This window comes from Lepisma saccharinum, chromosome 1, assembly GCF_977018435.1.
Source record: "Lepisma saccharinum chromosome 1, izLepSacc3.1, whole genome shotgun sequence".
Lineage (NCBI taxonomy): Eukaryota > Metazoa > Arthropoda > Insecta > Zygentoma > Lepismatidae > Lepisma > Lepisma saccharinum.
Genome location: NC_139229.1, coordinates 42,279,315 through 42,295,702, shown reverse-complemented (window position 1 = coordinate 42,295,702; position 16,388 = coordinate 42,279,315). Strand labels below are relative to the sequence as shown.

General features: G+C 36.2%; 1 protein-coding gene across 1 annotated transcript in view; it reads right to left on the bottom strand.

Annotated features, from left to right (window-relative positions):
* Positions 1-5,612: 5,612 nt before the first annotated feature.
* LOC145994821 (bifunctional purine biosynthesis protein ATIC) overlaps positions 5,613-16,388 on the bottom strand; it is a 94,142-nt gene continuing 83,366 nt past the window's right edge. The window contains exon 14 of the mRNA XM_083131144.1: positions 5,613-6,067. Coding sequence (XP_082987270.1) covers positions 5,948-6,067 — 120 coding nt within the window. The 3' untranslated portion in view covers positions 5,613-5,947. The remainder of the gene's footprint in view (positions 6,068-16,388) is intronic.

Below are 16,388 nucleotides of genomic sequence, written 5' to 3'. Positions count from 1 at the left end.
TTGTTTCAACGTATGTTGAATGTATAATTGCAATGTATATTGTGATAAATTAATCCTTAAGCAAATATACATCTGTAATTCTGTGTAACAATAAGAGACTTCACTTTCCTTTACATCTATTCACAAGAGCATGAAAATACAACTTGGAAATTCATTTCCAAATGAACAACCTCTTATTCATAGCTTTTACGTATGTGTGTGTTTTCTGAAATCTGGGAAAAGTCCTAATAATGTATTCACTTCATAAGTGTCTATTACATAACAGAAAGCATCATTGGGTATTCAATATCAGACGAATAACGAATTCCATGGGAATATTTCTGCGAGTTCGTGGATGTGAGTTCAGCTCTCAACGACAAATGGTGTTGGTTTGACCCGCGTTAATGTCATTGGTGTTACCTTTGTGTTTGTTTCTCTATCACAGTATATTTCTTTTCCATAGTTTCGGTGTCCTATTTTTTTACCGACTTATCTAGAATTTGTTTAAAATTACGGATCATGATACATATACGATTAAAGGCAAGGCAAAGGTAATAGTCCTGAAAACACAAATTGAAACTTATACTTAGTTGAAAGGACAATTGGTCATTGTTGATTACAATTATAGAAATAACTTGATCGAAATACTTCGTTTTCTTAACATACATTTTTGTAATTCTTTTTGTGCACCTTTCCATTCCTACTTGAACAGGTAGACTATAAATAAAAACTCGGCATGGTTTCCTTCAATTCATTATTACAGTATAGATCTTCCATGATTCTTGTGGCTTATGATGCATAGAATTAACAATTACGGATTTTTCTTTGTTATTCTTGTATATTGATTTAACAAATCTAGTCACCTTATAATTCCATTAACCGAGACTGGTTGCAATGATTTCTCCATTCGCATGGATGTCCGGAAGGGAGGGGGCCACGCCACCCGGAAATTAAAGTCAATCAAGAAGTACATATTTCATGCATATAATTTCATTTCAGTCACAGTAATATATGTTAATTATTGCAAGGGCGTTGCAGGAACATGATAACTTCAAACTGTAGAATTTTTTTTAAAGGGAGTAATACTATTTTGGGGAAATTCTGCCTCATTCTGGCCCCCTTCCTGGAAAAAACCTTAAGACGTCCATGTAGCAGCGGCGTTAAAAATTTCATTAAATGTCCATACACCACCGTTGACAAGCACACATAATATGCATGTAATGATACAAGAGAACACAGCTTCTAAAGGCTTCTTTTTATGACAGTGAAGAGAAGAACAACACGCGCAAGTAATACTTTTAAAAGAGAACAATCTAGCCAGAATTGGTGTAGCATAATTCTAATACAACTGGCAACACTGGATCTGTCTGGCAAAGGCGATGTCTCTACCATGTACGGATAAGTCGAACGCAACGTACCGCGCAGCGAAGGAAGTTCTCAACCCCGAAAGCACACACAAACACCCTCCTCCCCTCTTGAAATGGGCACAAGACCAATGCGCTACCCGATTGCACTCAGTCACCTGCAAGGAACACTGAATACGGCACAAAACGAAGCTGTCTGTTGTATGGGGGAGGTGGGTCGGACAAATCCGCAAAGCAGAAAACCTGATTGCTTGAAATTATTCGTAACCCATTCAACACACAACATTCAAACTCTTAAATCTAAGTCGCAATACAAAATACTATTTACGTAATTCATATTATAACTTACATCAAATGAACAATTTATGTACTATAGCTCTCGCTCTCTCTCTCTCTCTCTCTCTCTCTCTCTCTCTCTCTCTCTCTCTCTTGAGCTAAAACAACAATTTTGTATTGTTTTACCAATGTTTACTTTGCATGATTGATTGATTGATTTAGTTCATTTTACTTCTCCTCTTTGTCGCTTTTGGCTAATCGCGAAGATGGGGATGATCGATGTTATGATTAAATTGATGAACGATACACACAAAGATTGTACACTCGACTCACTTAGTACTCTTAGTTTCTTTATACAGCACATTTGCAGAAGATACAATTCAACATACAAGTGTATAAAACAAACTTATTACTAACTTCGTTGACCCTGTACAAGCCCATGCTGGGATTTGAACCACCCCACCGATCCCTGACGTCATAGGGTGCTGTGCTGTAGAGCAACCACAAACAAAAAAAGCTTCGGCTAAAAGTCCCCGCGCACCTCCCCCTTCACCCATTCGACTAGGGCCATAAGGAAGCATGATCCACTCTGTCCCTCCCCTCCAAGACAAACAACTAGAGTACGTGGAAACAGGACTGCAGGCTCTTTTCTATGTGGTTCTACTATAACCACTCCGTCACGGAAGTCGGCTTAAATGTGCACATTCCCATTATTCATAGTTGCATTACAGCATTTGTGTAAAAAAAACACAAAAAAACTCCTAACCGGATCGGAGTGTGCTGTCAAAAGCACCACGCTCCACAGCGGAGTGCTGTTATATCACGCTCCGCTCCGGATCGGAGCGTGCGACTCAAAAAGTCGAACTACTCCACTCTGGATCGGAGTGCTGCCGTATCACGCTCCGCTCCGGAGCGAGGAGCGGAGTAGAACTGACCCTTCGAAGTCGCTCCGCACTCCTCTCCGAAACCCTGCTTTATATTTTAATTGTTCCCACTTGTTTGTTTCATACATGCATTAGTTCTTTAAAAAACTTGCATCTTTCATATTCAGTTTTATTAATGGAAAGTTGGCTGACACCCTATGGTCGAACCAGTGTGTCCGCTCTATCCAGGGTTGTTAAAGGTCCAGAAACCCATAAATTCTAATGGGCTCTATTGGGTTCCGCTGCAGGACCGAAACTTTTTCTCGCACAATTTAAATTTGGTCCAAGTTGCATATTGTTACATTGAAAAAAGGTTCCTGGACCAATTTTAATTGTTCCTGAAAAAAAAAAAAAGGTTCCTGGACCATATTTAAATTGATGTGGGGAAAAAAAGATTCCTGGACATAATTGAAATTCATTCTGGAAAAAAGGTTCCTGGACTGAATTGAAATTAATCTGGAAAAAAAGTTCCAAGACCATATTTAAATTGATCCGGAAAAAGGTTACTGGACCTAATTGAAATGCTTTAAATATGAAAAGGTTATACACTCTCTAGAACTCATTTACCTTTGCTGATTTTCTCTCCCAGTCCGGAATTGAAATTATTTACAATTCCTGGGCCAGGGTTAACTGATTAAAAAAATGTCCGCAAGTACGTTTTACATTGTAATGTCACACTGCAGTTGTAGAAAGTGTACCACAGGGTATAAAAATAACGCTTTGTTCTTTCGTGGGACATATTCAAAATCTCCCTTGTCGAAGAGTTTCTGTACATAACGCAATGGACAATATTAATGTAGCATCACATTGAGTTCAAACAAACCAGTCACATGTTGCTCCGGCATACGATTCAGGAACCGCAGCCAATAGGTGCCGTCGACGAGATAACATGAGGCTGCTGTGTTCCCAGCAGATATCACAACAGGGATGGGTAGTGTTGCTATACAACCAAGTGAAGAAACACGCGCGAGAAAATGGGGATACATGGAGAGGGGTAACGTGAATGCAGCATTCGCGTTTCGCCCATTCCTACACTGTACCTTAGATTCTCGAGGCAGCCAGCACCTGGATTAGTCTTTCATGCTCACAAGTGCATAATTGTTTATCGTCAGGTCCGTATCGATCCAAGTTGCGTATTCTCATTTCAATACGGAACTTGGACCCTATTTGAACTGATTCAGAAAAAAAAAAAAGGTTCCTGGACCGTATTGAAATTGAACCTGGAATAAAGGTTCCCGGACTGTATTTAAATTCATTCACAAAAAAGGTTCCTGGACCGTATTTAAATTCATTCAGAAAAAGGATTCCTCGAACGTATTTAAATTGATCAGAAAAAAAGGTTTCTGGACTGAATTGAAATACTTTAGAGATAAAAAGGTTCTTTAAGGTCCAGAACCCATTTATGCTTGCTGATTTTCTCTCCTGGACTGGAATTGAATTTATTTAAAATTCCTGGACCTTCAACAACCCTAGGATAAACACTCTTTAGTGGTCCACCTTGAGCAAATCACTGTCATATGAACACAGACAATTATGAACAGGCAAATATATTTAACAATAACTTGCAAAGTACTGTGTAACGTCTAAGACATTCGATTCCATTGCAATTATACACTCTGTCTCGGGAATCTGTGGAGCAAGGCCATGCATAACGCTAGAGAAGGGGGAGTAAAACGAGTGGGTGTAGCAAAGCAGTGCGAGATGCTGCAAACGTCTGATAGCTTCAACCATGTTTTCCCCTCCATGCACTCGTTTTCCCTCTCATGGGTTCATTATGAGGCTGTCAATAAATAATGACGCAGAGGATATTACCCCAAAACAATGGTAGTTAGAAATGGGTAGACGGGGCCCAAAATGGATGTACAGGTGTGACAAAACTGATTCACGCACATTTTCCCGCTAGATGGCATTACGTGTGTCTGACAAGGTATGCGTAAAGGCTGCTAACCAAGCAGCGGCCGTGTCCAGTCATTCTGTGTTTGACTGTGATGCATAATGGAGACATCGAAAGAGGAGGAACTAGGTGTTGTGTGCTTCTAGACAGCAGAAGGTGTAGGGGGTTGTGAAATCGATCGACGAATGGAAAGGATATATCCGGCGATGAAAGTTGATGCACCAATTTGAGCCCGAGTTGAAACGGCAAAGTTGTCAGTGGAAGCATGCAGATTCCCCTCGACCAAAAAAGTTCAAGCTCCCCGAAGACTTCCTGGAGCATGGAGCTACCGCCAATGCCCAGTGGTATTGTGAAATGCTAATGAAGTTCAGGAAGGCAATCAAATCGAAATGTGCTGGTCACCTTTCTCGTGGTGTCTTCCTATTGCACGATAACGCTAAACCACACACACAACCAACGCAACGAAGGAATGTCTGAAAAAAATTAAGTGCAAAGTCCTGAGTCCAGATCTGTCCCCGTGTGACTTCCACATCTTCGATGAGCTTAAAAAGGAACTGCTGGGACAACTGTTTCAATCAGATGGTGATGTCAAAGAGTACGTGCGAAATTGGCTCCAAATGCAGTCAAAGGAGTTCTACGAGCATGCCATTTTGCAACTTGAGTCACAATGGGATAAATGCCTAAACAGTGGCAGACAATACTTCTGAGGTTCGTTACGTAAGTACTGTGAAATATCCCCTGCCTCATTTATTGAGCGAGCCTAATATTTGAGCCTTCTTAAGTCCCTGCTTGCACAGAGGACTTGATTTTGTTGCCTTGCTCCAGAGATTCCCGAGACAAGAGTGTGGTACTATGTTCTCTCTTTGTTTCTTCATTACTGTGCCCAAATTGTTATTTTAGTGCCTCATGCATATCGAAATAAAAGGCAACATGGCTGCAGTAACAAAGAACTAAATTTAACTTTGCCAAGCACTTGCCTCTTTTCAATGCTGTTACTCAGCATTTAGTTGACAGTTGGTGTGAGAATGCCATGTTATAAATATCACAGAGCACAGGATTTCAATGTCTCCAAGACTAAGATCCGAATGAATGTAAAATCAGATACAGTAATGACAAATATGTTACATAGAATTGACAACATACGATAAAACAGATCAAGAAATCAAACAATTTGTTGTGCTTACCTAGCGTATGTATATTTTCTGTTAGGTTTATTATATCTTAGAAACATATTTGTAAAAAAAAATACTGTTCCAATTTACAAATCTTAATAATTGAAAACTATCAGAATATTGAAAATAATATATATATATATATGATCAATTTGTAACTAAATTCTACACATATATAAAAAAATAGTACAATATTTTTTATATAAAATATAACCTTTTCATGTATTACAGTGAGAACAACTCACCAATTGAGCAAATATGACGGGCTCATATTGTATTGCAGTTGCCATGCAAGCATATGGCACTGTGAAATAAGAACATGTACGTTAGCTTCTGTCTCTAGTGGTGGAACAGGCGAACGTTTGTGTGGGCAAGGGTGATACCATGTTCGTTGCAGGCTTTGATAACTTCTTCGTCATTGGTTGATCCTGCTGGACTTGCAATGAACTGCACTCCACTCTGCAAGTAGAAGAAATAGATTCTGAATTCTTTAGCCCAGTGCGCCATGATGCCATTGGTTTTGGATATGAATCCCAGGCAGGGCTTGGGTGTTCTTTGTGTCTCTTCATCATTTCATCACTCATACTCATTTTTGCAATTAGCCAAAAGTGGCAGAAATGCGAAGTAAAATAAACCAAATCAAATTCTGAAATGTTTATGTTCGTCTTCTGTGAAACTGAAACCATCTTGTTCTATGTGATTCTTGAAAACATCGCAGCACAGTCTTATCATAAGTGATACAGACCCAGGAAAACATATTAATTGCCCTAGTATTTTTTTTTTCTATGTACCTATTATTATTCTCTATTTATAAAAGTTGGACATTACTGAAAGTGCTCTACAAACTCCATGAAATGGTTACTGGTTTGCCAATTTCATTTGTTACCATTCATGTGTCCTGGTGACCAATTTTCAGTCATGGAGATTTCCAATTTTTTGCACTGAATTCATGGGAGATTTAGTTCCAACAAATTTTGCACATTTTTGTGCAGTACACACTTCCACAGATGTCCATGGGATGGATAATATTGAAGAAAATAATTAATTTAATCTCCACAACTATTTTCAAAATTAAATGCTGTGTACAGTTTGCTGAACTCCTATTATATCAAAATGAATTTAAACTTCGCGATATTCGTTCTTAATGAAAAATACATGGGAGAAAATAGAATGCCAATACTGAAGTTGAGAGGATCAAGAAAATTAGCCATAATACGGGAGTTTCCGGGAAATATGAGGGAGTCAGTCAGCCTATTTTATAAGACACAATGGGTCTCAAGTGTGCTTTCAGGCAGCTGTATATTTGGATTCTTATGTAGTTTTCTGAAACAGTAGTAACTATCTTAATTTGTTTTGATGCAAAATGATCACTGTCCACTAAGAAAAGGTGATAGCAACACAAATTTCAGTAATGTCCTCTTTATCCAAATCCAATAACAAATCCAAAATTCTTGACTTTATCTTGACCTTCCTTTTTTCATTTTTCTTAACATTTATTTAATTGCTCCCTGCTTGCGTACAGTTGGAATTTAAGAAAATAGATTTTTTTTTATTCAATGGAAAACTGCTACCACAAGGCTGGTTAAGATGAAAACTGAAGCCATTTTAACAAGAGATTTAGACTTGCTATTAATACATGTAAAAAATAATGCTTCAGACTTCATCCTAGATGGGGAATGACCACACACATTACTTTATTTAATATTTTCACAAACGTTCATGCATACAAGAATATAAAGAAACAAAGTGAACAAATCAATCACAACTCAATATAATTTTAGATTTCCAAATATTCAATTTTATCAAATCCCAGTACCAACGTAAATTCACTATACTGTAAAAAATAGCAAAAATTCTTGACCACAAGCATAATTTCTTGACTTTCTTGGCCTACCTGTTGATTTCTTGACTTTCTTGTCTGGTAGACATCCTGATTATGTACTATTAGTGCAAATGGTGTTTGACACCTTGCAATGTCAATGTCAGTGACAACATTACACTATGACTTGTAATCACTATTTTTGTATATTATTCATAACAATAGCTTTAATTACTAGTCGCACATAATTTTAAATTCAAAACTACAACTAGTTTATTATTCCTAGTTTGTCAATGACACCGTGTGGATGCAACGGGTCTCACACTTGCTTTCACGCAGCTGTACATTTTGGATTCTATTGTTGACTTTAATAACATTCGTAAGAATATTAACCAACTAAAACCACAGTGCTTACAGGCAACCTCCAGTCAACCAGGCCAACCCTATTTCATCCTCGAACAATTAAGTCAATAATTAAAAGCACATTACGTCAAATATGCATTTCACCTATGGTATTTAAGGTTGTAATAAGCATGACTTCCCCTCCTCCAAAAATGTTGTCTTCTACACTCCATTCAGCCAATAACAGGAAGAGTAGTAAAGCCACCCACCCAAGGAGCAGATCTGATCACATGATCCTAACAGTGCTTCTTGTGGGGTTTTGATCTGCTGTTAGGGGAGGATTTAATGGAACAGAGGCTGTGGGAGTGACGGGATGTTGGTGTAGAAGGAAGTGATGTTGATGTCAATGGTAGCGAGTGTTGATTTTCTTAAGGAGTTCAATGTCATGAAGGTAGGAGTGGAGCTTTCCCAAGAGGATGGAAGTGGAAGTCCACGAAGTCAGAAATTCTTTTGAAAGTGTATTTCCTAGAGTAAGTAATCACGTCTGATATTGCCAATATATATATATATATATATTTATCCGACAACCAATGTGACTACCGTCAATTTGAAAATTCCATTTAAAGTGACGACCGGGTGTTTAGGACGACCGTATACGGTTGCCATGAAGGTAACCCTGTTTATCGTTTTCCTGATACTCGAGAGAGTGTAATGAACTGTCGTTGGAAATACGTCATTGATGCCACAATGATAGTAGAATGTCAAAATTGTGAAATTTTGAAGTAATAGTACAATAAACTGTCATCGAAAATTCGACCATGTTGCCACATTGGTAGCAGAATGTCTGGATTGTATATTTTTTTAGTTCACGGTTCCTCCGCTTGGAGCGCGACAGTCGGTCGCTGTATATGTTGATTTTATACACTTTGTTCATAGTTTCATTAAAGTGGCAACCGAAAACGAAGTTGGTAGCATTGGATAAACCACGTGAGCGTTCGTATACATTTCTTTCAGACTACCGAGCACACGGTCCACCAACGCGAAGAAGCAGGAGTGATATTTAATGTGAATGCTTTGTCTTGCTTGCAGCGTTCCGACATGTGCTAGCTGCAAAAGGAAAACGAAGAAGTACAAACTCAAATAAAACTATGGTAAGTTGAAGTTTCAGTAACTTTATTTAAATAGCATACTATTGCACGTACGTAAGTAACTAGAATATTCTCAATTCAGACAAAATATGAGGTTATCAAGCTAAAATCGGTGTTACTTTGTGTGTATGTGTGTGGGGAGGAGGGGGAGGCCGAAATTATTAGCGTAAGATTGTGGAGATTTTAATTTAAATCTACTGCAGTGAGATCGGACTTTTGTATGTTCCACGTTTAAAATTAAATCAAATCAATGATTTCATGCTCAGATTGCAAACATCGTTTTTTTTTTTTTTTAAAAAAAACCGGAAACGAACAAATACATCAGAAAGCCAAGGTACATGTTCTGTTCCTACAAATCTGTCACTCATTGTTTGATAAGCCTTTGTTCTCATATTTTTAGGGCTGCTTTTTCTTGTCCTATTTTGTCAGCGACTGGAAAGCTTTATTTCTGCATAAAAAATAAGAAATAGAAGAGCCGTCCATTAATAGCCTGAATGCTCATGAAATTAATTTATTTCATGATCTGTGTACGAAGTAATCTCTAAGACCAGAGTTTGAGATACATAGTATTAGGATGGCGAAGCACTGTAAAAATAGAAGTGGCAATGATTTACATTAAATTTGTCATAAATGTTTTTAATTCAATTTTTTATTATCTTGTAACATGTTATATTTGCGATATGAATCTCTCCCATGCCGTTACAATATATTTCCAATCAATGTAAATGAGTTTTTGTACCATTTCAAAACTTTTGACTAATCGCGACGATGAGAATGAGTGACGGAGTGATGACATTTATGAAGGGACATTCACAGAGAACACTCATGCCCAGGCCAGAATTCGAACCAGGGATCCCTAATAAATTATTGAATAGCGTGTTACAGTAGAAGCATGCACACCTTTAACAACATACCATTAAAAACTTTATTATTATTTCCAGGCGTCGAGAGCGAAAAAGATCTTACAAATGGTTCGGAAGAGTAGAGGTGGTGGAAAAGACACCCTAACTGGATGGAAACCAAAATATGAAAGCACAAAAGGACTGTCAGAAGAGGAAAGAAGCTGCGTTTTGCAAAATTGTAAGTTTCTTTGCTTCTGTAGGCTTTGTTTATACGATTGTTTACATGGACGTAACTTGGGGCCTAATTTTAAATCGGCAGAATCTTACTTTAAGCTTAACTTTGGGGGCCAGAATCGAAAAAAAAAAAATGCCATCCCATAAATATAGAGTTCACGATTATTTGCTAAATAACTGACATTTGTGAAATCACAATAAGGACTCTGTATTACTTTGCTATCCAGGTCCAAGAAGGCTAAAGAAGTTAATTTTTACCAAGTCTGAAAATTTTGGATTTGCATAATATTTTGATTACATGCTACTATATGATATGCACTTTTGAGGATCACATTGCTATAATTGTTAGCACATTGCCTGTCAGGCTGAAACTTAAACTAAGCTGCTCCTATGTGCGAAATGGTCCTGAGATTTGGATTCTGTGTTAAACTGAAGGTTCAGTCCAAAATTACTTCTGTATGGCAGACTAAAATTTAAGTGATCAGACTAATTCATTTTCTTGTATATATGAAACCCAAACTACTCACGAAAATATGCTGTTGTTGTTGAATTGCATTCTTGCCTAGTGAACAGGCGCTTGAATGTGTGTACATACAAAAAACGTTATGATGTAGTTCAAAACATGAACATTTATTTATTTATTTATTTTAAAAAAACAGCTCTCTTTCTGTATACTTGCATTTGGTATTTCATGAAGTAATCAATGCAGACAAATCAGATGGTTGTTCCTAGAAATTGTAATTCATTGTGAGTTCATGTGTAATTTGTGTGTTTTGAAAAAAAGAACACCAGTACAAATCTTCATGGCACTCTCAGAAGTTTCATTACTGCTGCCATTACTATTATTTTCAAATGAGAACCTTGAGGAAAGGAGAGTGAGGAGCCGAAAACAACATTTTGTGGATAATATTCGAATGTTGCTTCGAAAAAAAATTATAATGTCCTCTTTAAAAGAAATCCAGATAAGATGATATGTACTACCTCAAACAAATTGTTATGTATTATTCGATTGCTACTTTAACTACACTTGTACAAGCCAACTGGGAGGGAGGGATGGGATTGAGTCTTTAGGTCTTCATAATGGTACAATGTCTCAGTACGTAATATAATGCAAATTCAATAGTTATTGCCAACACTGTACTTACGTAGTAGTGTCAAAATATATTTATTAAGATACACATTTGAATAAAAAATAAAATGAATTATGTGGTTTCGAAATACTGTACGTCCACAGTTCTGGATATTGCAACAAAACTATTTCTGACTCCAAAACTTTATATTATAAATTGACACAATATCAGTTAAATTATTTGTACCATTTCATTAATTCTGAGGAATTTCTAATGTTCGACAATATTAATATTCTAAATTGTGAGAACCACTGAGCAATGTTTCTCTCTTGCATTAGCAATACTTTTTGTAATGCATTTTGCTTGGTTGTTAATGCTCCGCCCGACCATCATCTTGCAAACATTGTGAGATGTAGGTTATATGCATTTGCTCTCAAACATACATATAATAATGGCAATAGAAGTATTCAAGCATGTGTACAATTTCTCTGGAGTTAAAAAAAATACAAGATTTTACCATCAGATATTTTAAGCACAGATGAACTCCCCCCAAATCAGCTATTATGTATGTCACACCAATTATTAATTTAAGGGAAGCTATTGTGCTTCAGCCCTGCCTGAAATGCACTGGACTTAAAATTATTATTATTTATGGCAATTTGTACATCACAAACTGAAATTTAGATTTCTTTCCTCAATGCATAGCAAAATGTGAATAGTTCATTCACATCGTTAATTAATGTATATGACAAAGTGATTGCAATCTGATTGCCTTTGAAAAACAAACAGTGAATATAAACATGTACAAAACATGAGATATGAATTATATGTTTTTATTCATAAACAAAATAACAAAGGGTCTGTTCCGAAAGTCACACGAGTTTAACACATTAAATGAGTTATGGTAACTGGCTGTCACATAAGTGTTTCCGTGAGTTTCATTATGCTGTTCCAAAAGTCTCATTCCGTGTGTTTCATGCAAGAATGAGATTCACCAAACGCATGGATCAGGAGGCTCGTTTGTTCGGTGAGAATAGTTGCTGCTTCCAGACAACGTACGTGCTGTTGGATTCAAATTGCACTAGTTCGGAAAATGTATTATAATTTTAACAGATAGCGATATGAAGCAACATGCACAAAATGAGTATGACTATAACAGTTCTTAGAATGTGAGTAAAGTGAGTAACAGTGCCCACAGTAGAGTTTATTTTTGCAATAAGGATATTCCTTCCGCTAGACGCCATGTGGAAACTTTTTCTAAACAAAACGCTGCACCTGCGCTTTTGCCTAGAGTGTCCCATAAGTCTGTAAAATAACAGGTTTCAACAGATTCACAAGCCCAGTTATTTTCATTGGATGCGTTTGTTTCGTTAAGACTTTCGGAATGCACCCAAAATAGTGCCTATTAGTAAATCTGCTTAAAATTCATGAATACAGTTTTATGATAACTCTAATGGTCATTCACTGTAGTTCACTTAAAGATATTTAAGATAGTATTTACTATTTTTTTCTCATGTATTTATTTTTAGTTGGATGTGAGCAACAGTGAAACAAGGTCCTGTGAAAATAAACCTCATACGGTTTCCGAACCCATGTCATGGAGTGTAAATAGTAACGTAACATGTTCAGAGACAATATGCCCGTTCAGAGACAATATGCCAAGTTTTAGAAGATGCTGGAGGTTATGGACTATTATTACACAGTGATCCAAAAGTGAAAACTTGTGTAAAAAAAGTACATGGCAAAACTGGAATTCAGTTATGTGGTGTAAGTTATCCTTTATATAATTCTTTGTACGGAATGTTGTAAACATGATATCCTGGAATATCATTGAAATAAAAATTTTGTTGATCAGTTCTAATTAGAACTGTAGCAAGTAAGGGACAAATTATAGAAAATATCTGTGCAAATATGCATTATATCATTTTCATAGTACATATTGTATTGAAGAATGTGATTTTCTTGCAGAAACTATGATTAAAATTTCTACTGCGTAAGCCATTATGTATGTTGTCGACACTTGTAATGTCACCTGTTCCAATTTAAATATTTTCTGTTAATTTTGCATAATGATTGATGTTTTCCACTTGTAACAAAATTAAGAATGTTCTGAAACAAACACTGGATATGCATTCTCGCAACATTTCTCAAGTCAAGAATTGATAATTTATGTACACACAACAGTTCCTTATTTTCTCTGTAAGCAATGTTTCAACAACAATAATGTAACTGAAAATTATTACGGCCTATTGAAAATCGTTAATATATCTAAGAGAAAATATTATACTTACAAAAAAACGTTAAACATTGCAAATTTTGTGCTTCGGATGCAGTGTTTGTTTAAGGATAAAATGCAATTTTATGTTACACTGAAATTGTGCTAGCTGTGCTAAAAAAGGGGGTTGCTTCTAATCCGACTTGTTTCTGGGAATAAAGGTTCTGGAACTTTTGAAGTTGTTTTCTTATTGTGTTCTTCATAAGAAATTCACAAAATATTGTGGTATCCCAACTAGCGAAAAGTAGTTGGCTCGACATTCGACCAACCATACTAAAAATGGTTTACCAAATATACGAACATAAAGCACTGGTAATTTTGGCTGTTTCCAAGGTTTGGCCGACATTTTTTTTGTTTTGTTTTTTTCACGTTGTGGTGTCGTAGTGTAAACTTAAGTATAGATAGGTTTGTGTTGTGATACATAAACTTTATTGTGAGTCAAAATATAAACTTCAATACAAATTATTTGTGTAAAATGAAAATGTTCACAACACTTTTTCACTCATATGGTATCGTTGTTTTCAAGGTAGCTCAAGGTGGTAGAACAACATACTTTGTAGAGTTTACTAAGTTTTACACATTGCATTGAATTTAGTCTGTACATATAGTTGTTTATTATGTATATAGTTAATGAATCACTTTCACAAGAATACTTGCAAAAATGTTCTTGTTCTGATACAGGTTAACAGACAACCATAAGGAATCCCCAATGCTGAAATATCTCCCATCCATGGTGGCTGACAAAGAAGTGTTGAGTGACTGCAAGTTATGAATAGCTTCTACTTTCATTAACAAAATATTATGTTTTCAGCATGTGCTGTGGCTGAAATTTTCTGAAACAATGTACAGTTATAATTTACATCATTCTTATGAAATTTGTCTTAGCAGGAGAAAGTAGTTTTTAAATCAAGGCACAGCTGTTAAGATTTTTTGAAATATTAGCGATATAATCACTATTTGTGAAATACACAAGAAGTAACAAATGCCCATCAGCAATTTAATAATTACAGGTAGGACAGAGTGACATATTTTTATGTAACTCAATGTTTTCAATAAGTGCTAAAGTTGTTTGATACCTGGCGGAGGCACAAGTGGTTTGGATCCCACTTTGGACTGTAGGTCCAGTCCCAATTAGCTGTACTATACATAGACTAGACTTAAAAACTCCATGTGGAAAAGTTAACAAAAATTGTCATTTTTAAGTCAAGAATACCAGATAATTGCAGCTATAAAAGCAGGGTTCGCATTTTTTAATGAAGAAACAACTTTCCTTGTTTTCTTAAATTATTTTAAACCACGAAGATTGGTTGGTTGGTTGATTTGGTGCTTAAAGTCCACTTTATGCACAGTAAGGCTAATCGGGACTGGACCTACAGTTTAAAGTGGGATCTGAACCACTATGTGCTTCCAATGGGTATCGAACCCGGTACCCCTTGATTACAAGGCAATGATGCTACCACTGCGCCATCGGGGAGGCCGTTTGACCATGAAGAAAATAATGTTTAAAACATAATGCCAAGAAAACATATTCAGATAATTATCTGTTAACCCAAAAAAGATAAAGCTTTATCAAAATGAAGACTAGTAAATACAAAAAAGTATCCCCCCTTCCACCTTTTCTTACCACATGATATACTTGGCACCCTCGATACTTTCAACTGACCTTAAACTCTGAAAGAGGGAGTGATACTGTCTGGGTTCAATTTCTGTCTAGTTGACAAATTATTTGATATTATTTTATGTGGGTAGTCATTGTGACGAAGCATTGGCTTTAATGTAACCAAATTTGCCATATCTATTTTTTGTTTCAACAAGGTAAAAAAAAAATGTTTTTCAGAACAAAACTAAAAATATGTGTTTTGTTGCTTTAGACAACTCACACCACAGCATCAATGTATCAAACTTCCAAATAACCTGTGATACCATCAAAGGAAAAGAGGGTACAACAAAAATGTATTGCAGTCTTTGTTCCAAAGCAATATGTGTAAAATACCAAACAAATTGCTGTTTTTAATGCAACTATGAATGTTAAATCATGTCAAAACTTTTTTGTTTGTTACTATCGGAAATAAATTATGTTGGTAGCCAATAAAGCCAAAGAATAAGGTCGTCAAGATGAGAATGCCTTAGCTTTAGCGTTACTGTTACTGATTTTCCACTTTAGCTGTTTAGGGTTAATCATCCAAGGAAAGACTGTGTTTCTAGTTATAATGTAAACACCCGAGTACCTTCTTAAAATACTTACGTTATACTTTTAAGTCTTCCATGTTGGCTGTTGAGAATGTTCAACTAATCCACAGTTACCAGGATCCACTCTATCCCTGTACTAGCCACTCTGTTGCCGGAAATACCACACATTTTATTGTGAATGCAAAAAAAAAAACATTAACAATAATGTACATTCCAGTTCAGATAAAGTGACACATTCATTAACTGTACAACCCTACAAAGTTTGTGTCATTTTACAGGAAGGGGAATGTACATTGAGTGCAGAACAAAACTGTTCATCCATGTATCAGTCCCACAAATGTGTTTTAAACTTTGGTAAAAGAAAAAATAGCTATGTGTTTTAAACAGAGTGCCAAGAATACATTTCTGATAAGTAATATGTTTATCATGCAAGGAAGGACTGCATTTCTAGTTACACGGAAAACATTTGAAGAACTTCTTAAAATATCTATTTACATTACTTTTATATCTTACATGTAGGCTCAAGGTTTAGTTAATCCACGGTTGTCAGTCCCCACTAACTCTAGTGGCCGACACGTGTGTTGAAGTGATTAGCACATCGTGCTACGACACCAGGGGTCCCGGGTTAGAATCCCAGCTTAGGCATGGATGTTTGTGAGTGTCCCTTCATCATATCGTCACTCACCCTCATCTTCTCAAATTAGCCAGAAGTGGCATGAAAGCAATTAAAATAAAGCAAATCAATCTCTGTAGTTGTTTTACTGTTTTCCCAAATATCACATTTTATTGTGGATGCAAACAAATCGCATTAACAACAATAAACAATGAGTGCGGAACAACACTATTCACGTGTTTTAAAT